This window comes from Sinocyclocheilus rhinocerous, unplaced genomic scaffold (genome assembly GCF_001515625.1).
Source record: "Sinocyclocheilus rhinocerous isolate Xijiao unplaced genomic scaffold, SAMN03320098_v1.1 scaffold77, whole genome shotgun sequence".
Taxonomy (NCBI): domain Eukaryota; kingdom Metazoa; phylum Chordata; class Actinopteri; order Cypriniformes; family Cyprinidae; genus Sinocyclocheilus; species Sinocyclocheilus rhinocerous.
Window position 1 is genome coordinate 1,129,261 of NW_015635045.1, and position 27,073 is coordinate 1,156,333.

General features: G+C 36.7%; 2 protein-coding genes and 2 non-coding genes across 4 annotated transcripts in view; 2 read left to right on the forward strand and 2 right to left on the reverse strand.

Annotated features, from left to right (window-relative positions):
• The window catches only part of LOC107746379 (latent-transforming growth factor beta-binding protein 3-like), a 48,192-nt gene extending 32,146 nt beyond the window's left edge, over positions 1 to 16,046 (forward strand). Inside the window, exons 7-30 of the mRNA XM_016560568.1 lie at positions 1,233 to 1,352; positions 1,442 to 1,603; positions 2,250 to 2,363; positions 2,466 to 2,479; positions 2,642 to 2,711; positions 2,917 to 3,003; positions 3,132 to 3,251; positions 3,831 to 3,956; positions 4,063 to 4,191; positions 4,378 to 4,497; positions 6,090 to 6,212; positions 6,435 to 6,557; positions 8,179 to 8,298; positions 9,998 to 10,126; positions 10,193 to 10,363; positions 10,460 to 10,543; positions 10,635 to 10,763; positions 11,726 to 11,863; positions 13,855 to 13,995; positions 14,267 to 14,425; positions 14,664 to 14,825; positions 15,177 to 15,266; positions 15,362 to 15,493; positions 15,628 to 16,046. Coding sequence (XP_016416054.1) covers positions 1,233 to 1,352; positions 1,442 to 1,603; positions 2,250 to 2,363; positions 2,466 to 2,479; positions 2,642 to 2,711; positions 2,917 to 3,003; positions 3,132 to 3,251; positions 3,831 to 3,956; positions 4,063 to 4,191; positions 4,378 to 4,497; positions 6,090 to 6,212; positions 6,435 to 6,557; positions 8,179 to 8,298; positions 9,998 to 10,126; positions 10,193 to 10,363; positions 10,460 to 10,543; positions 10,635 to 10,763; positions 11,726 to 11,863; positions 13,855 to 13,995; positions 14,267 to 14,425; positions 14,664 to 14,825; positions 15,177 to 15,266; positions 15,362 to 15,493; positions 15,628 to 15,779 — 2,915 coding nt within the window. The 3' untranslated portion in view covers positions 15,780 to 16,046. The remainder of the gene's footprint in view (positions 1 to 1,232; positions 1,353 to 1,441; positions 1,604 to 2,249; positions 2,364 to 2,465; positions 2,480 to 2,641; positions 2,712 to 2,916; positions 3,004 to 3,131; positions 3,252 to 3,830; positions 3,957 to 4,062; positions 4,192 to 4,377; positions 4,498 to 6,089; positions 6,213 to 6,434; positions 6,558 to 8,178; positions 8,299 to 9,997; positions 10,127 to 10,192; positions 10,364 to 10,459; positions 10,544 to 10,634; positions 10,764 to 11,725; positions 11,864 to 13,854; positions 13,996 to 14,266; positions 14,426 to 14,663; positions 14,826 to 15,176; positions 15,267 to 15,361; positions 15,494 to 15,627) is intronic.
• trnam-cau (transfer RNA methionine (anticodon CAU)) lies at positions 12,772 to 12,844 on the reverse strand. Its single transcript has one exon. It is a non-coding gene; the product is annotated as a tRNA-Met (tRNA).
• A 2,174-nt stretch (positions 16,047 to 18,220) lies between the features above and the next one.
• Positions 18,221 to 18,293, reverse strand: trnam-cau (transfer RNA methionine (anticodon CAU)). The gene has a single exon. It is a non-coding gene; the product is annotated as a tRNA-Met (tRNA).
• Positions 18,294 to 18,762: 469 nt separating this feature from the next.
• Positions 18,763 to 27,073, forward strand: part of LOC107746380 (spectrin beta chain, non-erythrocytic 1-like) — a 131,664-nt gene continuing 123,353 nt past the window's right edge. Inside the window, exon 1 of the mRNA XM_016560571.1 lies at positions 18,763 to 18,812. The gene's annotated coding sequence lies outside the window, so the exon portion shown is untranslated. The remainder of the gene's footprint in view (positions 18,813 to 27,073) is intronic.

The following is a 27,073-nucleotide window of genomic DNA, read 5'->3' on the forward strand; positions in this document are numbered from 1 at the left end:
TGGCGGGCGTTGTTGCCGGCTCACACACCTTGACTGACGTCATTTGTGGCGATGGCTTGTCGGGCACGGCGGGCTCCGGCTCTCCGTCAGCGGTGGGCTCGGGCATGCGCTCCGCACATTGGGGAGATGGTGGGCTGGGCTCTGGGTCGGGAGTGGAACTGGCGAGATTCTCCTGGGAACAGGCGGGGAACGGAGATCCATTTCTCGCCAGTGTCCACTCCACAAAGGCAGCGAAATTTGCTCGAGGACCGTCTTCGGACAACAGCGCTCTGCACGAGATGTTCAAACTGGCATCGTAGAATGCACAGAGCACGTCGTCCGGGTAGCTGGTTAGAGCAGCGATGACCAGGAACAGTCTGGTATGGCCCTCGAACAATCTCTCCCCCTGCTCCAGCAGGAGGAGGAGGTATTCCGGACGGGAGAGGGGATCCATAGAAACAACGGAAACAAAAACGGAGGGAACACACGGAGGTAACTGTATTAGGTCGGGTCTTCTGTCACAATTCGCTGGAGCACGGGAACGAGGAAACGAGGAGACGTGGAGATTTCACAAAATGAGAGTCTTTAATAATCCAACAGGGAGACACAGAGCCCAAGGAAGACGTACACAACAAGTAGACCCGACAAAGGAAGACTGAACAAACAGGAACTTAAATACAAGGGATAATTACTTAACACAGGTGCACAGAATGACTAATTAACTAAACGAGGACAGGAACATGACCAAAAAAGGGAACACTGGAACAGAAACAGGGGCAAAACAACAAAACAGGTCCATGATCCTGACAGTACCAATGTACAATACAATACTAACTCCTGCTACTCAATTGCTTCTCAAAAACCCATCAGCGCCATCTCTGACTGCAATAGAATTACTTAACAGCCCTAACAATGACAGCTGGAAAATCAGTTACAAAATTGTATCTTTGACAAGAAGAAGAGACTTGAGAACTTTCTCTTTGACGTGAAATTTCTCAGTTGGTTTACCTTGATTTAACTGAATTTGATTTCTTTGAAGGATAGTCTTTTAACCATTGTAGGCAATGTTAGACCATCTTAAATTTTACCCATGAGCATAAACATTCACCCTGATCCTAAACCGATTTCCTTTTTTCCAGTACATTTTACTCATACAGGACCAAAAATTATTTTCATTAAAATTGTTTATTTATTTTTTTTACATATTTTTCATGACTTTTTTCTTGTGCATTTTTTTCCTCTCTCTGCCTTAGACATAAATGAATGTATGATGCAGGGGCTGTGTCAGGATGGAGAATGTTTAAACACACAGGGAAGTTTCCGCTGCACCTGCAAACCTGGTTATGTACTAACAGAAAGGACACGCTGTGTTGGTAAGACATAAATATGTGTGCAAACTTGCATATAACACTATATACAGAATGGCCAACAAACCATCATAAAGATCTTTTTACTCTCTTAGCATCAACAGCAACAGTTGAGCATGGGCTCTGTTATCTTATGGTTACGGAAGCAGGGAAATGTGAGCATGCTCTTCCAACACGCCTTTCCCAGGAGATCTGCTGCTGCACTGTGGGTAAAGCATGGGGAAGCAACTGTGAGAGATGCCCACAGGATGGGACAGGTGAGTGTGCCTTTTGAGTGGGGGATGCGCACCATTCAGAATTGATTAGAGAATGCCTTTTAAATTCTAATTCAGTTCCTGAATTTGAATTGAATATGAAGGTAGCAAACGGGATGCAGAATTACAATTCAAATTTGAATGTAGAGAAGTAGAATTAAAATGACTTTAAAATTTGAATAAATTCATTTTAAACAAGAAAAATATTTTTTAAAAGCCTTGTTTGGAGGTTTTTGAAAATTTTTTTGAACTTTAATGTTTAAATATTTAAGAGATGTTTAAAAAGCTACCTATAGACATTTTGTATTTAGTTTATGTTTTATCATATTTAACAAATTAACTTTTGTAGACCAGGGTGGAAGAACACTTAATTTCCCAGAATTAATTACCTATGTTGAATTTCTTAGTATTTCAATCCAGTAAATTCCTCTTGTCATTCAAATTCAAATTCCGATTCAACTTCTTTTTTGCCAACTAAATTAAAATTCTAGCTCATGAACTGAAATGGAGTCAATTCTTCAATTCTGAATTTTGCCCAATCCTGTTGTGAACATGTGTCTGTATCTTTAAAGAAGGTTTTGACCCTTTGACTAAATAATCTTTGGCCTTTCTCTCTCTAATTCTTCTTTCTCTCTCGCTCTATCTCTAGCTTCCTTTAATAAGATCTGTCCAGCGGGAAAGGGGATGTCTTTCCTGACCTATCATGGCACTCTGTCCATTCAGCCCGTCCTGCCCAGTATTGAACGCATTAATCCTGACACTGGTACAGACATTTGAATCAGTTCTGAGATAAAGATTCTTTAAGATTGATTGCTGTATTTTTTATTGACTGATTATTCATTGTATCTTTGTGTTTGTGTTTCAGAGGTCAAGTCTCCGGTAAGATTCTGGTTCTGTGCCTAAACTACCAATCGAGGGAAGAATGAAAACCAAAAGTCATATTTGACAGAAATCTTGACAGAAGTCACGTTTTAATAAATATAATTATGGGAGATCAGCTGTAGACAGTTCACTTAATTGATTTTGCTTTCATGCCAACAGGAAATCCCAATTCAGACGACCACGCCCATGCAGCTCTCACCAATCAGCACACACGGGCCACGCCACCCAGGTACACTTTACAAAATGTAGCGATGTTTTTCTCCATAGCTCACATGGTAGTGCAAATATCAACTCAAAATGCAAAATGTTGTATCCATAGTATTAATTATCTGCATTTCTTTTTTCATTTACTCACAAACATTTAAACATTTATTTCTTTTCAAAATGTGTCTTTTTCTCTACATACCTCTCCATTTTTGCTTCTGTCTCTTTAGTCATTGTGGCCAGGCCAACAACTCCTCCCATAGTCCATGTGCCTCCAGAGAGTGATTCACATGAAGTGGCCCAGACCCAGGTCTCACGTGAGTTCCGTGACAGCTTGTCAGTTAAATCTGCAGTATTGGTCTATGCAAAGTTCTGTTTGGTAATTTAATAAGAAAAGTGTTTTTTTTACAATTATGGATTTTTTCTTTGGGTTTGGGTATCACAGCAATGGATGACTGCAAGCTGAATATATGCGGCCATGGAGAGTGTGTGAACATGCAAAATGGTTTCATGTGCCACTGTTACACTGGATATCGACCACATGCACAGAGAAAGAGTTGTGTGGGTGAGTACACACATGTAAATACACACACATACTTTACAAACAATGAAATCACAGATGGATGTACTCTGAATTAAATGCCTGCATTTGTGGTGCATAAAATATTATACACTACCATTTAAAAGTTTGGGGTTGGTGGTTACTGTTTTTTTAAAGTAAAAACAGTAATATTGCAAAATATTATTACAGTTTAAAATAACAGATTTTTATTTGAATAGATTTAAAAATGTAATTTACTCCTGTAATGGCACAGCTGAATTTTCAGCTGCCTTTACTTTAGTCTTAAGTGGCACATGATCATTCAGAAATCATGTTGATTTGGTGCTCAAGAAAAATGTCTTCTTATTTCATCAGCAATATAAACAGTTGTGCTGCTTAATATTTTTGTAGAAACCATGACACATTTTTTCAGGATTCTTTAATCAATAGAAAGTTCAAAAGAACAGCATTTATTTGAAATAGGATGGTATAGTAATTGAATGGTAGTGTATAATGTTTAATAAAAGTACTATATAAAACAACTATATTACACAATAAAGATAACAAATAAAAATATATACAATGTTCTCACTCTTTCTGTAGATGAAAATGAATGTGACTCGGAGCCATGTGGTAGAGGCACCTGCATTAACACCGTGGGTTCCTACAGATGCAACTGTCACAATGGCTACAAACCTGTGGTGCATCATGGGAAACGCAGATGTATTGGTAAGTGACCAGCATTGTCTATTCAAAGGCAGTGGACAGCTACTATACTGTATATATGCGAGTATCAATACAGATGGCTAACACTTGTTTGGATGCATGTTTTCAGATGTAAACGAGTGCTCTAAGCCTGATATCTGCGGAGTTGGAGGGCATTGCACTAATTTGCATGGATCCTATAAGTGTGAGTGTCTGCCGGGCTTCCGGAGCAAATCACGCAGACAACCTCTCTGTGAAGGTGAGGACACCCACCCATACTATGCATAGACACAAAGCACCTAATTAATGTTAATTATAGACACCTATAAACAGTTCATGTTCATCCAATATGGTTTATTCTGTTTTTTATTAGCAGTGTATTTAAATGTTGGTGAAGGTTTGTGAGAGTCTCATTGTCTATGCTGTTGCTGTCTCTCAAATGCAGACATTAATGAATGTTCGGACCCGAGTATCTGTCCTAACGAACAGTGTGAGAATACTGTTGGATCCTATGAGTGTATACCCTGCCAACCTGGATACCAAGCACAGGGAGGAGTGTGTTACGGTCTGAATACATACAGAGACACACGTGTAACCACTCACAAACAGTTTAGCTCACATTCTTAGAAATATAGGGCTAAGGCCAGTCCGACTACCATCAGCTCCTCGCACAGACTTCCAGACATTTCATGACTAAACCAAAACAACTCTCTTTTCACTCCCCTTTGTGCATGCCATTTACTGTCGTTATATTTTTATTATATATTATTATTTTTATCTATTGGCCATGCTGCTCTCTAGATATTGGTCATGGAAAAAACATGTACACTACTATTCAGTAATTATAATTCTCTTTGTAATAATATTGTAATAATATTTTACAATATTACTGTTGATCAAATAAATGCAGCCTGGATTAGCATAAAACACTTCTTTCAAAGGCATTAAAAATCATAGCAACTGATTTTTTCACACCAGATGAGAAGCACAGTGTAGGCTGTAATCCATTCCAAATTACATGACAAAAATTCTAGTTAGTAACGTAATCCATTACATTACACATTTTTGGTAATATAATCAGACTACTTTTTGATTACTTTTAGATTACTTTTGACCTAACTCGTTTATCAAATTGATTTAAGTAGTACAATCTTGTACCATATTGATAAAAAATACAAAGAGTTAGAAAATATATTCCATTCGTTGTGATTAACAACATTAAGTGCATTAAACATTACATTATGTAAAGGTTTTCCAAACAGGGGTTCGTAAAGGAACTGCAGTGGGTTTGTGAGTTTAGCAAAAAGCTAATAATTAATTAAATCATAAAACTGTAAAATTAAAATAAACTACGATCAAAATAAACCCAATAAAACTCAAAATAAAAAAATATATATTAAAAATATTTTACGTCTACCTGCATGTCATGTGATCATTAACCAACATCAGAGAAATTTGAACATGCAAATGTGTTACTTAATTATTAAAATATTATTTTAAAATCTCAGGGGTACTTCAAATAAATATATTAGGTGAAAGAGGCTCAGATGACAAAAAAAGTTTGGGAATCCATGCATTACATTAAAAAAACATAGTAATGTGAATTTGTGCATTTTAATGTGTTTAAAAGATTAAAGTCACAGTAATACGTGGTCAAATAATGGTCATAGTATGATTCAATGGTGAAACACTTTTTAAACCTGCAATAATTTTTGTAAATCCAGTGGTCAAATGCAGTGTAGCCACCTAGTGACTGGTCTTTGTGTGAATATCCACAAAACTGGAATTTCTGATTGTATACAAGCAGTAGACTATTTTAAAAAGGAACATTCAAAAGATGAAAAAGAGGAATATCAGGAGATTCAATAAATTATGAATAATTTATGGCTATTGTGTTAATAATATGTAATCATGTCATCAATAAAAAAGTAACTGTAGTCTGATTACAAGTATTTTAAAATGTAATGTAATGAAATTACAAGTACTTAATATTTTAATTTAATTACTTAATCCAGATTACATGTAGTCAGATACTACCCAGCTGGGATTGTAGAAAATGTGATGAATGTGGGGTGTTTTGACAAATAAAGTTGACAATTGCGTAATCTTACAAGATATGTCTGTCTGTCTCTCTCTCTCTCTCTCTCTCTCTATTAGATGTCAATGAGTGTCAGAAGCGTGGTGTTTGTCTGAACGGCCGTTGTGAGAACTTGGCAGGATCGTATCGATGTCTGTGTAATGAGGGCTTCCTGCCTGAGACTGACAGCAAAGGCTGCAGAGGTCAGTGGCACACAGCCAATAAAACTAAACAACATGTTGGTTAATGGAAACTTAATCTTGCCGTTCAGAATGGTTTTAAATTCTATTTTATTACTTCCTGCACAAGTTCATTCTAAAGAGAATAAATATACTGTGCAAACACAACTTTTCGACATTTACGTAAACAGAATTGAGCACGTGTATGTGTTCTTGAAAGTTATGTGTCTGTTCGTCTCTCCACAGACATCAATGAGTGTCAGGATAACCGTCTGTGTGCTAACGGTCACTGCATTAACACTCAGGGATCATTCCGCTGCCAGTGTTACCCTGGTTACCAGCCTACACAAGAGGGAAGCCACTGCGAAGGTCAGCTAGTAATTACTAACCCAACGCTGCGAGTCTCATGAACTTAATACTGCACATAATACTGCAATATCTGTATACTACAGTACAAATTGTATAGGGGCTGTAATGCACTACAGACATTTTTGCACTCTTCAATTTAAGTCTGCAGATTTTGGGTAGATGGAATTTTCACAGAAAACCACATAGTGTATGATTCCATCCAGTTGAGGGATATGAAGTATGGTTGAAGCATGCCAATTGTAGAGCACATATTGTTTTCATTTGTCATACATTTCCTAGGCACATGTTTCTGCAGGAGATTGCTGTGTTCAGAGTGACTTGAAAGTCTGGTATTGTGATCTGGTGGTGTCGTTTAGTGTATAATGCACAGTTTTTCTCGGTTACCATTTAAAAATTCAGCCATTGTATGATGCATAGTGTTTTAAAATCTCTTCAGATATTAAAAAGTTGTGTAGTGTATTCCAGTCTTTAGCATGGCCAGAACACAGTACTGACCAATCAGCATTCAGGACCAAAAATATCCTTCTGTATAACAAACATTTACAATAGTTAAACATTTATGTGGTCTAAAATATGCAATAAAGCCAATAATCCCCAAATGTAAAAAGTCCGAATGAAGTGTTTTATGCTCAACAAGTATGCATTTATTTAAACAATTGAAATATTTTGGAAATATTATTACAATTTAAAATAACTATTTTCAGTTTAAATATATTTTAAAATATGATTTATGTCGGCGCCAATAGCCTCGTGGGCAGCACACCGACATATAATGCCATTGTGCTTCGGGCGTCCCGAGTTTGAGTCCTGAGTCGCGGACCTTTTCCGACCCCGTCCCCCTCTCTCTCTCCCAGTTCACTATATATATATATATATTATATCATTTATTCCTGTAATGGAAAAGCTGTGTTTTCAGCAGTCATTACTTCAGTCTTTAGTGTCACTTGATCCTTCATAAACCTTTCTAATGTGCTGATTTGGAGTTCAAGAACCATTTCTTCTTAGTATCAACATTGAAAAACAGTTGTGCTGTTAAAACATTTTGTGGAAACAGTGCTACATATTTTTCAGGATTCTTTGATAAATAGAAAGTTCAAAAGCACTGCATTTATTTGAAATATAAATCTTTTTCACCCAATTTTTATTCATCTTGTTCACCCAAAAATGCACATTTTGTCATTGTGTACTCACCCTCATGTCGTTCCAAACCTGTATAAGTTTCTTTCTTATATTGAACACAAAAGAAGATATTTTGACAAATTTTGAAGAACCAAATATTTGCTGGTCCCCATTGACTTCCATTGTAGGGAAAGAAATACTATGGAAATCAATGGGGACCATCAACTGTTTGATTTCCAGCATTCTTCAAAATATCTTTTAATGTTCAACAGGTTTGGAACGAAATGAGTGAGTAAATGATACCAAAATTTTCATTTTTGGTAAACTATCCCTTTAACATGATAAATGTCCATTTTGATAAATTTAATGCATCCTTGTTCAATAAACTGATTCATTTTATTTGGGGAAAAAAAACGTAGTGAACTTTTGAATGATAGTGAGCATATATCTTTTGTAACCCTTCTAATACGTGAATCAGTAAGAATATTTTTGATCTCTTTAGATATTAATGAGTGTGAGCGAACTTCCAACTGTCAGCGAGGACGCTGTATCAATACGATGGGCTCTTACCGCTGCGAGTGCCAAAAAGGATACATGCTCGTCAGTGGGCGCCGATGCCAGGGTATGGGATTTCACACTTTTTACATCACCCCAGGGCCGGTTCTAGACATTAGGAGGCCCTAGGCAAAATTCATTTTCAACATTTAATTTTTAATTTGGCATATTTTTACTTATACAGTACAAAAGTTAGGACACATTACTATTTTTAATGTTTTTGAAAGAAGTCTCTTATGCTCATCAAGCCTGGATTTATTTGATAAAAAATACAGAAAAAAACTATAATATTGTGAAATATTATTACAATTTAAAATAATGTTTTTCTATTTTACTATACTTTAAAATATATTTCTGTGATGCAAAGCTGAATTTTCATCAACCATTACTCCAGTCCAGTCAGATCAGTGTCACATGATCCCACATAAATCATTCTAATATGTTGATTTATTATCAATGTTACAAACAGTGCTTAATGTTTATTTTATAACCTGTGATACTTTTTTCAGGATTTTTGATTATTAAAAAGTTGTTTACAAATAAAAAAATATAAATCTTTTATAAAAAATATAAGTCTCTTTACTATCACTTTTTTATCTATTTAACATATCCTTACTAAATATTACTGATTTGTTCTGTATTTTTGATCAAATAAATGCAGGCTTGATGAGCATAAGAAATTTCTTTCAAAAACATTTGTAAAAATTTGAATGGGTCCAAACTTTTGACCGGTACTGCATGTATATATCAATCAAACTTTATCTAATCTCTTTTTTGTTTGGTAAAATGTTATTGTTGTTGTTATTATTATTTTGCTGTTTTATTCAATTTATTCACCGTTCCAGAATACCACTTCAGTAGATGAACATAAGTGCTTTTATGATTTTTTCCCCTAGCTGGGTATGGGCAGGATTTCCCCCTCCCATTTGATCAATATTGACTACAGATATTGTTATATTATTAATATCAATTATATGATAATGTATTGCATTGCTACCTTAAATATGATATATATACACACAAATCAAGTGGAAGAGAAAGACACAATCACTACTAAGCAGAAAAAAGTTATTTTCTAGTTAGTTGAAACTGAAATTATAAGTGTTATGTTAGAGCAGTAATGTAATCATCAGCAGAATTTAGACGATACAGCTGAGATCCTTTATTTGAAACATTAAAAAAAAATTTCTAGTGTGTTTGCTTTTTAACTTTGAATACAAACTTCTCGGCTTTTACTTTTTTGCTAGTCAGCTGTACGCGCAAATTCAAAGCGTCGCGTCTGGGCGCGTCAACGGCGCTCGCGCTCTTTTATACTCGTAATAAAGCAGTCAATGATCTTTCCAGAAATTACGCTGATCGACAGAACAAGTTTATATTTAAAATACATTGCAGTCACTCCAAAATGATGACAACTCACACACCTGCATTAGGAGCTATACTTCTTTGCGTGCCTATTTAGCCTTTTGCTTCAGCACCTGAAGGATGTGTTTGTTACGCAAACTTTCAGAAGGCGGGACCCACTTTGAAACAGCAACATTAATTGGTTTAATTGCAGATGAGTGACAATTCAACTATATCCAATGAACAATGAGGCTAGTATTTGCTGCCCGTCTTGACTGGTGGACTGGCATATAGGGGATGCTACGGTTATGGAGGCCCCTCCTCAAAGCCTGCTCTGCCTATAGCTAGCGCCGGCCCTGCATCACCCAGTTCCTTATCTTGGTCTTGGTCCTCTTGTTCACCTTTTTACTCTCTCTCTCTCTCAGATATAGATGAGTGCGCTGTGGAAAGGAGTCTGTGTCAGCCTCACGGCGTATGTGAAAACAGACAGGCTGGATATGTGTGTGTGTGCAACGATGGTTTCAGACTGTCTGAAGACAAACACAGCTGTGAAGGTGAGAGTTGCATTGCCTTTTTTTTTTATGAAGTTCGGTTTACATGTTTCTGTTTTTTCCACACAGAGGTTGAGATAGTTCGGAATGATAAGAAGGAGTGCTACCTAAATCTAGATGACACCGTGTTCTGTGATAGCGTCCTGGCAACCAACGTTACTAAGCAGGAGTGCTGCTGCTCTATCGGTGTGGGATGGGGAGATCACTGCGAGATCTACCCCTGTCCCGTCTACCACTCAGGTTAGATTACAGATGAATACATGCATTTGCATTAAAAATGAATGAAAGGTAAATTGGTCCATCAGTGTTTGATTGATGTTGTCTGTCTTTTTCCAGCGGAGTATCTCTCTCTGTGTCCAGTTGGCAGAGGATTTTACCATGAGGAAGGAAAGATGGAATATGGATTGTCTTTGCACAGAGGTATATGTGCATACATATGTGTATTTACAAACACAAACACACTTCCTCACATAATAAATTAAATCCTCTGACTTTCATGCTCTCTATGTAGATATCGATGAGTGTGTATTGTTCTCTAATGAGATCTGTAAGGAGGGACGTTGTATGAACACACAGCCTGGCTTTGAATGCTACTGCCAACAGGGATTTTACTATGAAAGCAATCTACTGGAATGTATCGGTAAAATCACACACAAATACACACATTTTACTGTCTATATACACACTAACACGAACATATACTCTACAGTTTAAACGGTTTTTTTTTTGGAAAGAAAGGATTGGCACTACAGACTTTTTCATTGTTACATTGTAATGAACTTGAATCAAAAAATCCTGAAAAGAAATGGATCATGATTTTTACAAAAAATATTAAGCAGTGCAGCTGTTTTTAACATTGACAATGATAAGAAATGTTTCTTGAGCACCAAATCAGCATGTTAGAATGATTTCTGAAGGATCACTTGACACTGACGTCTGGAGTAATGGCTTCTGAAAAGTCAGCTTTGCCATCACAGGGATAAACTACATTTTAAAATATGTTCAAGTAGAAAAGAGTTATTTGAAAAGAAATTGCAATATTTCACAATATTACTGTTTTATTGTTTAAATGCTGCTTTGGTGCGTATAAGAGATTTATTTTAAAAATATTAACAAACTTTGGAACAGTTTTGTGTAAAAGTACATTATTTTGTACAATGCCATGATTTGTTTGCAAATACAATAAAAAAAAATACATTTTTGGTAAATTATTAAATAATTGTAAATCTTAAATAAATGTGTTGTTATTTTTGTCATGCATTGTAATGGGCTATATAATTTAGAATTTTGCAGTGGTTCAAGCAGTCGTTATTATATTAGATTATTTTTCAAACCCATCAAAAATAAAATTAAAAGCATTTTTCAGAAAACCAGTATGATACTGCTATTGAACAGGAAAGATTTTCTGTGCTGCTGTACTGCCCGCTAGTGGCAGAAATAATTATTTTTTTGTGTCAGCCACTAGGGAGCAGTAGAATAACACAGGTACAGCTCCCCATTTGACATACCAACACATCAATAAACCTTCATCTTTCATATTTATCAAACTCAAAAGCATTGTAAAATTCCTTAATATTATTTTGTGTCTCTTTCCCCCTGTAGATGTGGATGAATGTCATGACGAGTCCCTGTGTACCAACGGATATTGTGTGAACACCCGAGGGTCGTTCTACTGCACCTGCAACCCACCCTGGGTCCCTGATGCCTCTAACAAGAAGTGTGTCTTTCCCACAGTTACAGGTATGTGTTTATAATCAAGTGTGTCACACTTGGTAGTAAAGCGACTAGGGCTGTGAATCTTTGGGTAGACAGTGATTCATTCATCGATTCGATTCGATTCACGATTCATAGGTTTTCGATTCGATTCAAGAACAATTTTTGCAAACTTTTATGATTGTTTTATATACTACAAACAGTTATTTCAATTTTCTGCACAGAATAAGGTAGAAAATATACTTTATAGTTTCTGTACTGTAATAAATTATATGTCAATTAGCACTGCATCATTCATAAATTGTATTTATTATTGTCTTAAAGTTTCAGTTCATTCTGCTTTTTATACAGCTTAGCTGCAGATATAGCCTGGCAGTTTCCTTCGTACATTCGGTTGAAGGACATTGTTAAAACACATTTATCATTCAATGGAACTGTGCGTATGCTTTAGACACTTACATTTTTGCTCCGTCCATGCAATAAATGCAGCCTTCTACTGCTCAGGTAATGTCGTCGGTATGACCGAGAGCCATTGAAAAACTACAGAAAAGTAAAACTACTTCACTTTAGCATTACTGGCCACGAGTAGGCTAAGGAGAGATCACACATCAGCTGCGTCAGTGAGACGAATGCAGGCATAAATAGTGGAGCCCGTGAAGGAGAGATGCGAGGGCACGAACACTGTTCAAGATCTCCATTCATTCGTGCTTGTAGTAATTTAATGTGTATATATTTTGAAAGCATTGAATCGCTATAGAAATCGCGATTCATTCGATTCTTAGCGTTTTAAATCGATTACTGTCCGAAATCGGCGATTCACGATTCAAAAATCATGTTTCAAGATCGATGCATTGCATCGTCAGGGTTTGTAATCGACGCATCGAGAAAACGAGTGAATCGTTACAGCCCTAAAAGCGACCTTATTAAATAGCTTCTGCCCCGTGTGAGGCTCGAACTCACGACCTTCAGATTATGAGACTGACGCGCTGCCTACTGCGCCAACGAGGTTGTGGCCAGCATGCACAAAGCACAGCTACATGTTTCTGACACATAATGTATCTGTAAGGGGCGCCCTGTCAGTGCGTTCATAAAAACCCCAAAAGGACCTTTAACCTTTAAAAAAGGATACAAATGAAATAAACAATTTAGCCTACTAAAAATAATAGTCTACTGTACAGAAATTGAATAAAATAATCAAATGTAAATAAAACACTGCATAGTCATCACCATATTAATTAAATATATATTGATTCTTATAAGTTACGAAAGTTATTCAGTGAAGAGCACTGAATGATTCACTCTTGACATATTTTTGTGTGTATTAGTCCATTTATGCCCACATCTGAAGCCCAAAGTAGCCCAGTTGTTTGTGTTTTGTACCGCCTCGGAATGCTCATGCAGAAACTAAAGTCGTCTGGGAAACAATGTCTTTTTCCTAGCTCAGTGCGTTTTTAGCTGTTTTTTTTTTGTATCCGGCAGGAGACTACATATAACGTCAGTCACGTAACATTACATGTTTTGACTGATTTTGATTACATGGGAAGGGTGATAGCACACCACTTTAAAGCAAAGGAGCAGAATGCGGCATGGTGTTTTAGGGAAATTTATAATGTTACCAATTATTTGTTTTAAATCAATTCTGTTCTTTTGAAATGTCTATTTCTTAAAAATCCCCGAAAAAATTTTTTCCTAAAAAATTTTAAACAGCACCACTGTTTACATAATAAGAATGTTTCTTAAGTATCAAATCAGCATATCAGAATAATTTCTGAATGATCATGTGACACTGAAGACTGTAGTAATGGCAGAGATGGAATAAATAACATTTTAAACAGTTTTTAACAGTTTTTTTAAATTCTAAAAATATTTCACATTTTTTTAAATAAATGTAACATGTAAAATTTAATAAGCCTTGGTGAGCAGAAGAAGACCCCAAACCTTTGAACGGTAGCCACTAGCCAATGTATTTTTGATTTATTTAAAAAATAATGTTACTGATGTAACATTTTTTGCTTCAGGTGTGGATGAATGTCTGGACCTTGCTAATTGCAAAAATGGCCACTGTGTAAACACCCAAGATTCCTATTATTGCATCTGCACTCCTCCCTGGATTCTGGCAACCGACCGTAACAGCTGTGTCACACTTGAGGAGCAGGCGGGTGAGTATAGTTTTACGGGAACATCACAGTCCTAATAAAAAAATGGCATGAGTTCTTATAATGTAATGTACAGAAGGTCCGTTTTATTATGGCACAAAATGTGCTGGGCTATTCATTTCCTAAGAAATTCAAATGCTCTTCCTGGAATAGTAAAGATGAAATAACTCCAGGCATTTATCGAAGTTCTCACCCAAGACTGTGTGCTTCTGATGTCTCTCTCCTTGTCTTCCTCCCTCCTGCCATCTGTCCTTCTCTCTGTATATCTCTTTAGTAACGGGTGTGTCTGTGGTGCACCTTTCAGATGTGAATGAGTGTGAAGATCCCTCCTACTGTAGGAACGGGAGATGTGTCAACACTCCCGGCTCCTTCCACTGCATTTGCAAGCAGCCACACACCTTCAGTGCAGCCCTCAAGCAATGCGTCTATGATGGTGGGTATCACAAGTGATTGGTGGAAACTGTTTTTTTTTTTGACAGTCCATAAGTTATTGCTCTGAACCTCGGTTTTCCACATGACTGCTGAGCATGGACCATTAAAGGTGTTTTAGCAGTGTTAGCTTTGGAGTTGACTTTGTTTCCACCTACTTTGCCATTTCTTCTGTGAAACCTCTATGTATTTTGTTTCTGTTTTCATGTCCTCCATCATCTGCTTATCTCTGTCTTTCTCAGACCGCACTGCAGCACATAAGGACATATGTTTCCAGGAGGTTGATGAGGATCTTATGTGCACTATGCCACGAAATGAGCTAACGGTGACGTACTCCGAGTGCTGCTGTCACTACGGTCGAGGCTGGGGCCCAGAGTGCCGGACCTGTCCAAATAGAAATTCAGGTATCGCAAAAAAGGCTGCATATATTTGATCAAAAATACAGAAAAACAGTACTATTGTCAAATATTCTTAATGGTTTTTTCAATTTGAATTTCATTTCAAGTATTTACTGTTACTTTTGATCAATTTAATGCATCCTTGCTGAATAAAAGTATTAAATTCTTAAAAAAAAAACATCTTACTCAAACTTTTTTTTAATGAACGTAAGAGAAAAAAACATTTGTCAGTGTTGAATTTTCTTTTTTACATTAGCAAAGCAGGTAGAAAAGGATGAAATTGTGATGTACTAAGATGAAATGAAATATCAAACATAACTTTCCTTTATTCTGTTTCGGTGTGTGTGCACTGTGCAGTGCTTTTTAACAGGTTGTGTGAGATGCATTTGGAGACTGAGTCTGACGGAGAGGGGGACTTCCTGGCAGCTTTCTCCAATTACAACCCAGGTGACCTTGCCAGTGTTATTCACCTTGAGCTAAATAGAAAGACTCAGAACTGGCTGAGTTATTCATGACTCTTTCTGTCACTCTCACTTGTTCAGAGGGAGACAGTTCAGAGGAAGACTCAGACGAGTGTAGCTGTGCTAATGGACGGTGCGTGCGCTCCTATCTGGGTACGATGTGCGAGTGCAATACTGGATTTGTACTGGACCACTCACGAACACGCTGTATAGGTGAGTATGAATGCAGATCCTCAAACACACCCACACATAATCATTAAGGTCATGTTCCTGAGTCGACATATTTCATCATTTGTAAGTGTATGGATAGACATATTTTGAGGCTTTTTCTCTCTTTCTTCCTCTAGATATCGATGAGTGTGCGGGCCGAGGGACAGGGCAGAGTCCCTGCAAGAATGCACGCTGTATTAACACCCTCGGTTCATTCAAATGTCACTGTAAACTCGGATTTGTAGCGGCACGCCGACCAAACGTGTGTATACGTGCTAGGGCTCAGTAGCAGCACTGCGGCTCATCCACACAGTTAACGCTTCTACAGCCACACTCTCTCTCATGTACATACAGAAAAATTCAGATGCCACCACTAATACACATCGTCAAATCTAGTATAACTGCAATTATGAACATTTACCCATAAACACACACAAAAAAACATTTCATGTTTCGCATTCTCATTTCCTGTTATGTCCTTATGTTGGGAATGAATCATTAACTTCTGAAATATTAAGATGTTGCTTTTTTGTATACTTTTATTCATATCTGTTTGCACCCAATTACGTGTGTATACGCGCTAGGGCTCAGTAGCAGCACTGCGGCTCATCCACACAGTTAACGCTTCTACAGCCCACACTCTCTCTCATGTACATACAGAAAAATTCAGATGCCACCACTAATACACATCGTCAAATCTAGTATAACTGCAATTATGAACATTTACCCATAAACACACACAAAAAAACATTTCATGTTTCGCATTCTCATTTCCTGTTATGTCCTTATGTTGGGAATGAATCATTAACTTCTGAAATATTAAGATGTTGCTTTTTTGTATACTTTTATTCATATCTGTTTGCACCCAATTGAAAATGTGTTTGTTGCTGGATGAGGGATTGTCATTGGATGAAATGTGTCTTCTAACTTAAGTGGGTTCATTTTTTTTGTAATTATGTTGCTGCTCAGCACGTTTTGGTTAACTTTATTATAGCTCAATATTTTGTTAAATATTGTATTTTTTCTGTATTTCTGAATTTTTCTTCTTTTTTAAGATTTAAATTTGTAAGACTTTCAGGTCTTTTTTTTCTTATTGGTTTCTGCCCTCTTTCAGTTTGATATCAACGATCATTTGATTTTTGTGATATTCCTTTGTTTGTATTGATGTCTGTTTGTTGTTCACCATGGATAGTGTTTTGTTCTATTAATTTGCTTTGTACATTGTTTGTACATTGTTTTCTTTATTTGATAATGCAACCGTTGTCATCTTTCTTTGGTTGCACTGAGAACCTTATCGCTTTTATATGAAGTTAGTCATTGACAAATATGCCAGTGATGATTTTGGTTTTCTGAACCATTTAAATTGTGCAAAAATGTTGTACTGAAACGGAATGAAAAAAAGTTTTCAGCTTCTTAAATACTTTTTGCTTTCTTAATGACACAGAACGATGCCAGTGATGATTTTGGTTTTCTGAACCATTTAAATTGTGCAAAAATGTTGTACTGAAACGGAATGAAAAAAAAGTTTTCAGCTTCTTAAATACTTTTTGCTTTCTTAATGACACAGAACTGCGAGGTTATTTTTCACAGAAAAAAACTAGACCTAATAACTACACAAGTGCATATACCAAAGAAATGAAGATACATTAATAAACAAGAAAAAATAAGTCAAACTCAATGCTTAGTGCTGCTGACTGTGATTTTCTCTATATAGTTGTCCTTTTTATTTCATTAATTATAATTAGGCTGTAGCGGGGTGTTTTGGTGTAGAAAATTGGGGCCAATTGTACTAAGAAAATGGCAGTGGCTTTACGGTGAGGGAAAATTTGTCAGCTTGTTTATCTTTCTATAGACATTATCCCTAATTGAACACAACATATTGGGTCTACTCTCAATCATATCAACTACTTGATTCCAAAAACTGGTCTAATTTTGCTTTGAGTAATAACTGCTGCTTTGAAAATTGCATCATTACACTCGTTCAACTACCAGCTGTAGTATCATCTGCTCAGACACTTCTAAAAGAGAGAAAGAAATCAAGTAACAACAATAGTAATAGAGCTACTATAGCACATGCTATTTTGTGCTAAGATGAACAAAATGATCAGCTCTTAGATTTATTACATTATGATGTGATTGGTTTACAGGCTGTCAATAACTTGTGTACAGAGATGGAAATATGCTTTACATAACCATTACTGAAATTTAACTATATTGAGGGAACTTGTTTAAAAAATAAAATACAAGCACCTTGTTTTGGTGTCAGTTTACAATCTTCTTCACATTCCACACTTCTTTCCTCAGAGAGTCAGTATTATGGTCATGCTAATAATGTTGAAACTCTGTGGTGTTCTACCTCCACCTAGTGGCAAAATCAACAACAATCTTTTTTGTTTTTTGTTTCTGGCACTAGGGGGCAGTAGAACAACACAAATATAACATTGTTTCTTTCTGAAACAAACACATCCACGAAGACACATTTATAAAACGCTTACATTCAAGACTTTCTTCATATAAACCGTAAAGCTTTATATTGCCAAAGCATTTCTAGTTAGTTTCTCTCTCTGTCTGTAACGTTAGATGAAGGTCATTTAGACCCCGTTTACACTAGTGCGTTTTCGTTTTAAAACGCATAACTTTTGCTACGGTTAAGCCTGTCGTTTACACTACTCCGGCGTTTTCGTGTGTATACATGGGCGTGTATTTGCCGTTTTAATGACTAAAAACCTGTGCCCCGTGTGAGGCTCGAACTCACGACCTTCAGATTATGAGACTGACGCGCTGCCTACTGCGCCAACGAGGCCACGTGAGCGTCGCGTGCTCTATTCTTATCCCTTACTAGTGTGGACCAAATCTGTTGCTTTCCGATGTATTTAGCAAAGCAACAGATTTTGACCACACTAGTGACGGGTGAGATTAGACTATTCTCATCCGTTACATTACGTGCTATTTGTTTACATTTCAATCTATATTGTCACCGGTGAGTCGTGAAAATGGTTGCGGTCAAGAACCATCATCAGTTCAGCTCGCTACCAAGATTTAACACAGGATAGGGATGGGCGTATCTATCCGAAGTATGCAAGACAGAATCAATCAATCACAGGAAGCGTTCACTCACTGCTGACAGTGAATTCAAACAGGGCTGCGTTTCTCAAAAGTATCATAAGAAAGCATTAAAGCTTTTGGGAATGGCAGCCCTGAACAATGCTTATCGCCCATCCCTAACACAGGACCAATCGCGTGCTCTCTGACTAATCTGTTACAAGGCATTCCGCCAATCAGCGTCATCTTCGTAGAGTAGGTTGAGTTTTGAGCTCAACAGGTACCCAAGTAATTTTCTTAATTCTTGTTTTGAGTCAGACACATTTTTAATGATAAATAGCCTACATCAGATGTACAGGATCTTTTATTGAGTTGTATTGATCAATGATCAGGTTTATTGTGGTTACATTTTTCTATTTTTTGAGCTGTTTATTGAGTCTGGTCAAATTTAAATTTAAAAATTGTAGGGGGAAAAAATGCTTATTACAAGCAATTTGTGTCTTCTTCTACAGTTTCATAAGCATTAAATGGACAGTTCCGCCAAAATATAAATCCTGTCATTATTTTATCAACCTTGTGGAAAACAAAAGAAGATATTTCCCATTGACTTCCACTGACTGATTACCATTGACTTCTATTGTATGGATAAAACCAGTTGAAACTGGTTCCACAGAAGAAAGAAAGTCATACAGGTTTGGAATGACCTGAGGGTGAGTAAACGTTAACAGAATTTTCATCTTGGGTGAACTATCCGATTAACACCTTATACTGGGGGGGGGGAAAGAAACAGTCATTATCTGAATTCATTATAATGAATTAGTTTTTTATTCAAAATTAATAATTACAGGTTTAGTTATTAGTTATTTATTCAATTAGTTGTTTATTTACATTTTAAAACAAATACTCAATTTCAATTCATGAAACAATTAACCAACATTTGAATTGAGTATTTTAGTCAGGCCCAATAAAATCCTTTATAAACACAACAAGAGCTAGAAGGCCACATACAGCCAAGATGCTACCCATAGTGATGGCAGAATAAAAAGTTTTATGCGACAGGGGCTTCTTGTCCTGGCCTCGTCTGCCTGTAGTTTTCTTAGTAGTAGATTTGGTTTGACATTTACCTGTACATGGCGATACAGACTTGTGTGGACGAGTTGTCAACTTCTCAAACACTTTAGCAGTCTGTCTCTCTGGTGAAATGGTTTTTAAATCATTTACAATGGATTTAATTGTCGTTAATACATTTGATTTTATTGTTATGCCTGTACCAGCTGTACTTAATTGTTTTCCCACTGTTTTTGCTTGTTTTCCAGTGGCAGTTTGAATCATAGTTATAAGATTTATACCAGTAGCCTCATTTATTGTTGGACCATTTGGAGTCTTTATAGCTTGAGGAGATTTTTGTGGTCTAACTGTGTTTTTTTCACTTGTTTCAACTTTAGATGGCCCTGTTCCTGCTGTTTTTGGTCTTTTTATGATGGTGGTTGGTGCTAGTTTTCCTTCAGTTAAATCTGCTTTTGTTTCAGTCCTAGCTGCTTCTGTCCTAAATGTAATGTCTGGTCTAGTTTTGGTTGTTGCTTTATTTTCAGGTGTGATTTTTGAAGTTTTCTGTTTACTGGCAATGAAATTTGTTGCTCTTACTGTCACTGGTTCTGGTATCGGAGTCGCACTCCTGATATTAACTGTAGCTGTTATAGTCAGAGCAAATCTGGTTGTCCCTGATTCTTGTTTGGGTGTGATGCTTATTTCTGCTGGTTTCTCAAATATTGTAACATCTGTTTCACTTTTATGTGTTTGTATGAGATCACTTTCACTTATTCTCTCAGGTTCGGGTGTTTTTTGAGCTGTATTTATCAATGTTTCCACACTGGCACTTTCTTGTATTTGTGTATTTGTGGTGACTGTTGTTTCTGCTGTTTCTCGTCTTTCGGCCTTTTGTGTTCCAGGTAAAATGTGTATCTTAACTTTCTCTATGGTCCCAGATGAGACGATTGTTTCCCCAGCTGTAGATCTCACTGCTGCTGTCTCAGCTGTTGTTTGCCGAGAGGGTTCAGCAATAGCAACGGATGAAGCTCTTGATACCACAGATGATCCAGACATCATATTCACTGATGCAGTTCCTGGAATATTTGTGATTATTTGTGCCTTCGGCATGTTCGACACACCTTCGGTCACATCTGATGCACTCGCTAATGTTGTCATCTCTGTTTGAGCTGCATCTGAGTTGACTGTGAATGAATTTACGGAATACTTCATTCTAATCTCAGATTGTTGAAACCTAGACATGAATAAAAAACCCTGTAATCATTAAGAATTCTTACTAGACTGTCACATATGTTTAAAGGACTATAAAAATTTGCACCTCATTATCCAAGACGCCAGCATTCCAGTCACACTGATCACCACTACATAAAGAATGTAAAGAAGAAATTAATACTAAACAGATCAGTATGATGATACTGATGGATCTTTATCTTATGATAACCCATAGGTTTTAGGGGTTTATCGTTAATTGTGTTTAATTCACAGTTTGTTCTGGCAAGAGATTATGGTTCTCCTTCTTAGGTCTACAGAATGTACAGGTTAGAAAAACATGTGATGTGTTTGGTAATATTTGGAATTTTTATTATTCATCAATCCCCCTCACCCACTGCTATACTGTAGCTACTGATCATTGGCCTGTGACTCAGTAATGTTTCATTGTCCCAAATCTTTAGATAAAACAGTAAAGGCATATAGTGACTCCCCAGTCTAAACCCAGGAAAAATAAATCGTATTGGTTTCCTGTTCATGACTGATATTCATTGTAAGGATTTTGCTATAATTCTGAATTTATCAGATGTGAAACCACCAACCTGCAGAGATGACCAGCACACAGACAGATCTGGCAGCCATCTTCTCTCTCTCTCTCTCTCTCTCTCTCTCTCTCTCTCTTTGTGGCCTGTGTGGAACAAAAATAACTCCCACAATTAGTCTTTACAGCATCCAAAATTTGAACTGTGTGTGTCATTTTGACTCTGCTGTTGAAGTGATTAACAACTATTTTTCTCTTCACTGAGAATGTGTTGTTATTTAAGACGTTCTATCTTATATATCCAGTGCAAACACGCCAATAAAAGAAGTAGATTTTTAATTTTGCAAAATAACTCCCACAATTAGTCTTTACAGCATCCAAAATTTAAACTGTGTGTGTTAATTTTGACTCTGCTGTTGAGGTGATTAACAACTATTTTTCTCTTCACTGAGAATGTGTTGTTATTTAAGACGTTCTATCTTATATATCCAGTGCAAACACGCCAATAAAAGAAGTAGATTTTTAATTTTGCAGGGAATTTTAAAGATTTGAATTAAATGTTGTAAATGTTGCATTTATGGATGGATGCAGATCTAAATCCTGACATAATATATAATATCTATATCTACAAACTTGGGTTTTGTGATTTGACGTTCGTATTTATGGAGTTCCATTTAGTCGTGTATAGAGCTTATTGAAATAACAGTCCACTGTATGGAGGTTCAACATATTAATAGTTTTTGTCAACATATATCAAACATTTTTACATCAAACATTGTATTAATCGTGGGTATTCTGCATGATTTCCGTTATACTGATTATAGCTAAACAACTTAATATGCCTTGAAACTCTTGAAATGTTTTTTTAATATATATTTACACATCATGTCAAAAGCACATATACTATCACTATCATAATATATAACACATAAGTAAAAAGAAAATATCATGTTTCCTTTATATATATATTCTCACAGTTCAGAATATATGATTTCTGTAATAGTTCTATGTTAATCCATTATAGACCATGTACCATATGTTAAATCCCCTCTATCACAAAGCATCCTTCAAACATTTTAATACTTCTCAAATGACAAATTGCAGATTTTATTTTAAAATCACACAGTTACAGTGCTATTTATGAAACATAATTAATAAACATATTTACCGGTGCCAGGAAGATCAATAGTACTGTGTCTCCGAAGGTTTCCTGTGACACCAAATGTTAGGACTCATGCATCTCATTCGATTTGCATGTTAAATAGACGTATCAAAGCACCTTGTCCTCTAAGAACGAGGAATATGCATGTGTCTGTTAGTCTATCCATCCATAAGTCCTTCATATTTATATTTAGATGTCAAATTGTAGACAATGGTCTTAATGTAAAGTGACTCACAGTAGACTAATTACAGAGACAGTTTGTGTGGAAACACCTGGGGTTTGGTGCCTTGCTCAAGGACACAGTGATGACAAAGCAAGATTCTGATCTCTATATTTTCAATTCATGATGTGGGAGGGGATATAAAATACCACGGGGCATCAGACACATAACATAAAGTGTTACAGCCACTTGGTGAAAATTGTGTAATTGGACTCAGAGGCTGGGTTCAGTAAACAAGGTCATTATGTTCTACTGCTCTAAATCAGTTTAGCCACTCGGGGGAGCCATCGCCAACCATCACTGAAAGCTACACTGTGATGCTTGTTGGAGAAAAAGAAGATGATATTGATAAAAGTGTGATTGAAATGATCACACTCCTTTCTTATTTATCCTTGCATTCATCAGCCTCCGCATCCCACTTGTCATCTGTCTCTTTTTGTCATCCCTGAGCATAGCATGTGATTAGGTCTACTGTGAGTCATTCCTCAGCTCAGAAATACTTTATCTTTTTCTCATTGTGCAGTATGACTCACAGTCCTTAATCGGGTATGTAGAAAGGAGCCTCAGTTTGACAATCTGTTTATCTGCTTGGCTGAACTCTACCTGTATCTCTTCTGGTTGATGGCAAGCATTTGCTGTCATTCAGCGGGACTGTGGTCATTAGTTTCGGAATTATCCTGTGTGCCTGTGCCTGATTATTTTATTGGTTCCTTTCAGGTCAACCAATTTTATGTTTACTTTTCTCTGTTACTCCCTTACCCTAGACCCCTACATCTGGGACGTAACAGTGAAAATTGGGGGCTCGTCCGGGATTTGAACCCGGGACCTCTATTTTTCAGGTGTCAGGTGTTCACTGAGGATTTAGATATAAGGATTTCACATATAGTATGGGAATAATTGGATTCAGATGCAGGCATCTAGTCACTTGTTTCATTCCTCAATTAATTAGTGTTTAAACGAATTGTTTAAGTGAATGATTAAACACAGTCACTTACTGATGAAACCTGCATGAAGAGTCAATACTAATAGTGAAATGCACAGTTCTAAATTTGAGGACTGAAAATAACTAACTTCCCTATATAGTCTGAATTTCTGAATAGAAATGATGCCATCAATAAAAACAACACGCTTCCTCAAATCTCAATGAAATGTATGCACAATTTGAATTATTCTCTAATTACAATTCTATTCTAATAATTTTCCTAGAGCTGCACCACAGGATAACAGTCTATCTAGAAAGTCTGTCTGCCATTTATTTAAGGATCCTCACATGCATCACTGTGCCACTGATGCAGATGGATCTGCTTTTGAATGGTTATGTAGTGCCATACACAGCGCAGAATAACCCACGATCCCATATTTCTGGTTGCATAGCAACAAGAAACATCTCATGTTCTGATAGCTTGCTCTCATTCCAGTTGCGGAGAGAGAAGAGATAGGTGGAGCAAATTATATTTTAACATACAGAAAGGCATAACTTGGTTATGTAAGCTAGTGTAAGCTAGTGTTATATGTTTTCAAATGAATAATGTGTTATTTAATTATATTACATTCATATTAATTTGCCTGTGTGTTCAGCTCATCCTCATGAGATAATGTTTGGCTTTGCAGGTCTCAGCCCTGTTAAGTCTTAAATTAGCATAATTAGAAAGGCGTTCATGAATAGGTCAGCAAGTCCCTTGCTACCAAACCCAGAGGTGGCTAAAATGACACACATTTCAGTGACTTGAATGCTTTTAGTGAATTAAACATGCTTGCTGACACACATGGAAATGTAGAGTAGAATGATTTGACGTGGTTTTCAGCCACTCATTTATATATGAACTGAAGTTTTTCAGGACAAGTGATGTTTTGTGACCGGGAGATCCCAGTTGGTTTGATTCTGGAACGCATGAATGTGTGTTTCACCCAGACCAGAACAAACCTCACGCCTCATCTTGCTAAATCTCAGTTGACCTGATTCGCACACAGAACAGCCTCAAACTCTATCTTTTTCTCTTTCTTGCTCTCTCTATGTTGTTTAAATCTTTTTCTCTTTATCCCTCTGCTGCTCTCTCTCTTTCTAATGAGGTCAGAGATTGAGTTTGTATCAAAGTCACAGTTATTCAGCGAGTGAAGCATGCAGCGTGTGTCTCCAGACTCATAGTATTAATGATAACAGCATCAATGTCACTTTACCTATATTCTAAAAAATTCAGAATGGGACGCTGTAATGAGCTTGAGAGAGAGAGAGAGGGAGGGACTGTAAGTTTGTGCGCCCTGGTTTAAGATGGCTATTTTAGGTCAGTGATCGATTTAAATAGTTTTGAGCTAAAGTTTGAGGGCAGAACTTTTTTGGGATAGCTGGGTTATTCATGTAACTTTATCTAAACTGATAATGTGATTGCGAGTGTGTGTTTAGGGAATAATGCCGCCCAATACACAGTGTGAGAATGTGTGTCCTTTTTTCATCACTTCCTCCTCTCATCTGTTCATCATGTTTTATTCTTTGTGTAGTTTCATCCATTGTCAGATATCTGTGTTAGGTTAGTGTGCAGGTGAGTAATTGCATTATGTAATGTAGCCTACATACACATTTGTTTTTCTATTATAGTGTTTCTATTTTTTTATACTAAGCTAATGATATTTTCTATTCTATAATCTTACTCCTAAACCTCACAGAAAACTTTCACCATTTTTATATGATCAGTAAAACGTTATTTAGTACATTTTTAAAGCTGATTTCCTTGTGGGAAGCATTGGCTACGTTCTGTTCTTCATAATGTAGTTGATTTCAGGTTTTAATATCCTTGAGGGGACATTTGGTTCTCACAACGTAGGCAAAACTTGCCCCACACACACACACTTGCGCAGCCGTCTGTAGCATCTTGTAAGGGCTATATCATTTGCCACTGTCCACACAATGCATTCTGGAAAGGAGCCGGAGATAAACATACCAGAGAAATAATCTATTTGTCATCTCCCGCTGTTCCTATCACATTTCCCATTCTTCTATTTTCCTTTCTGTTCTCTTGCCAATTTTGTCACACTCATTCCTTTTTTATTTAGCCTATCATTTGGATTCCTAGCCATCATAACAGATATTCCAATAAGGCACTTAATAATAGCTGTGACACCTTCTCAAGAAACTACAGTGCATTGTGTACCTATGCAAAGACAAAATTTGAATAAGCAGGTTGATGTTTAATGTAAGAATATTTTTATTTGGTTCTATATCTTAATATAAAGTAAGTTGGATTAGTCTTCTGCAGCCTGCTGCTTTATTCATGTTGTTGTTTATTTTTGTTTGTTTCTGGGTAATTCTGAGGAATTACTGCTATAACTGTTTTTAGAGTTGAGTGTAACCTGGTTTCTTTAGTGATGTAAGCCACATATTTATTCTTGCCTCAAATGTCATCACCTAAATTACAGTGCAGTCTCTTTGGTTTCATCCTGATTCCTTTTTCCTTGACTCTGCCTCAATATCTCCTACATCTACGTCCTATTTTTATGGCAACAATTCTTGTGGTCTAAACTGGAACAGCTAGGTGACCTTCAAAAACTTGTTTCTGGAGGATAGGTAGAACTTGGTGGTGTGAGAATGAGAGAGAGAGAACAGAAATAGTTTGCTTGTCCCAATGAGATGACTTGAGGAGGTTGTGAGAGGAATATAAATATCTTTTAGTAGGTCGGAGAGAGAGAGAGAGAGAGAGAGAGAGGAAGAGATAAAGATACAGGGGACAAATAAGAGAGAGAGAAAGGGAAAAGGAGGGCCGTCGTAGTTTGTATTTGCGTTTAATCATATGGTTTCTCTTGGGTACAGTTGTGACTTCAGCATCAGGGTACCTCATCAGTCAATGGTATCAAGAAACAAGAACTACACAGTCATCTATTTGATCTAAACAGCATCAGTGCGGTGTGAGTGTTGTGCACAGCAACAGACTTGAAAGTCTCCATCTATCTTAGCACAATCTCCCTGATGGTCAAAGCCAACAGATTTGGAGATCCAAAACTGGACACATGCACTGAGCCTGAGGCAAAAATAATTGCATCTGCACACAAAACACACAAACACTCAGAGACTGAACTGTGCGCTCATAATTTGCTATTTCAAATGGATTTACATCACACACACACACACATATACTGTATATATATATATATATATATATGTATGTATATCCACCTTTTTCTTCAACGCGGAAGTAAGCCTATGAGTGAGACTTCCGGTTCATTAGCTGCTATAGGTAAATAACGAGAAGAATAACAACGTGCAGTAAACGGTAAAACAGTTTGCACTACAAACCAGTGTGTTCATAATTAAGATAATAGATTAAAATAATATGATAAGACACACCAACTTTCAATATCAAGCAGCAAAAC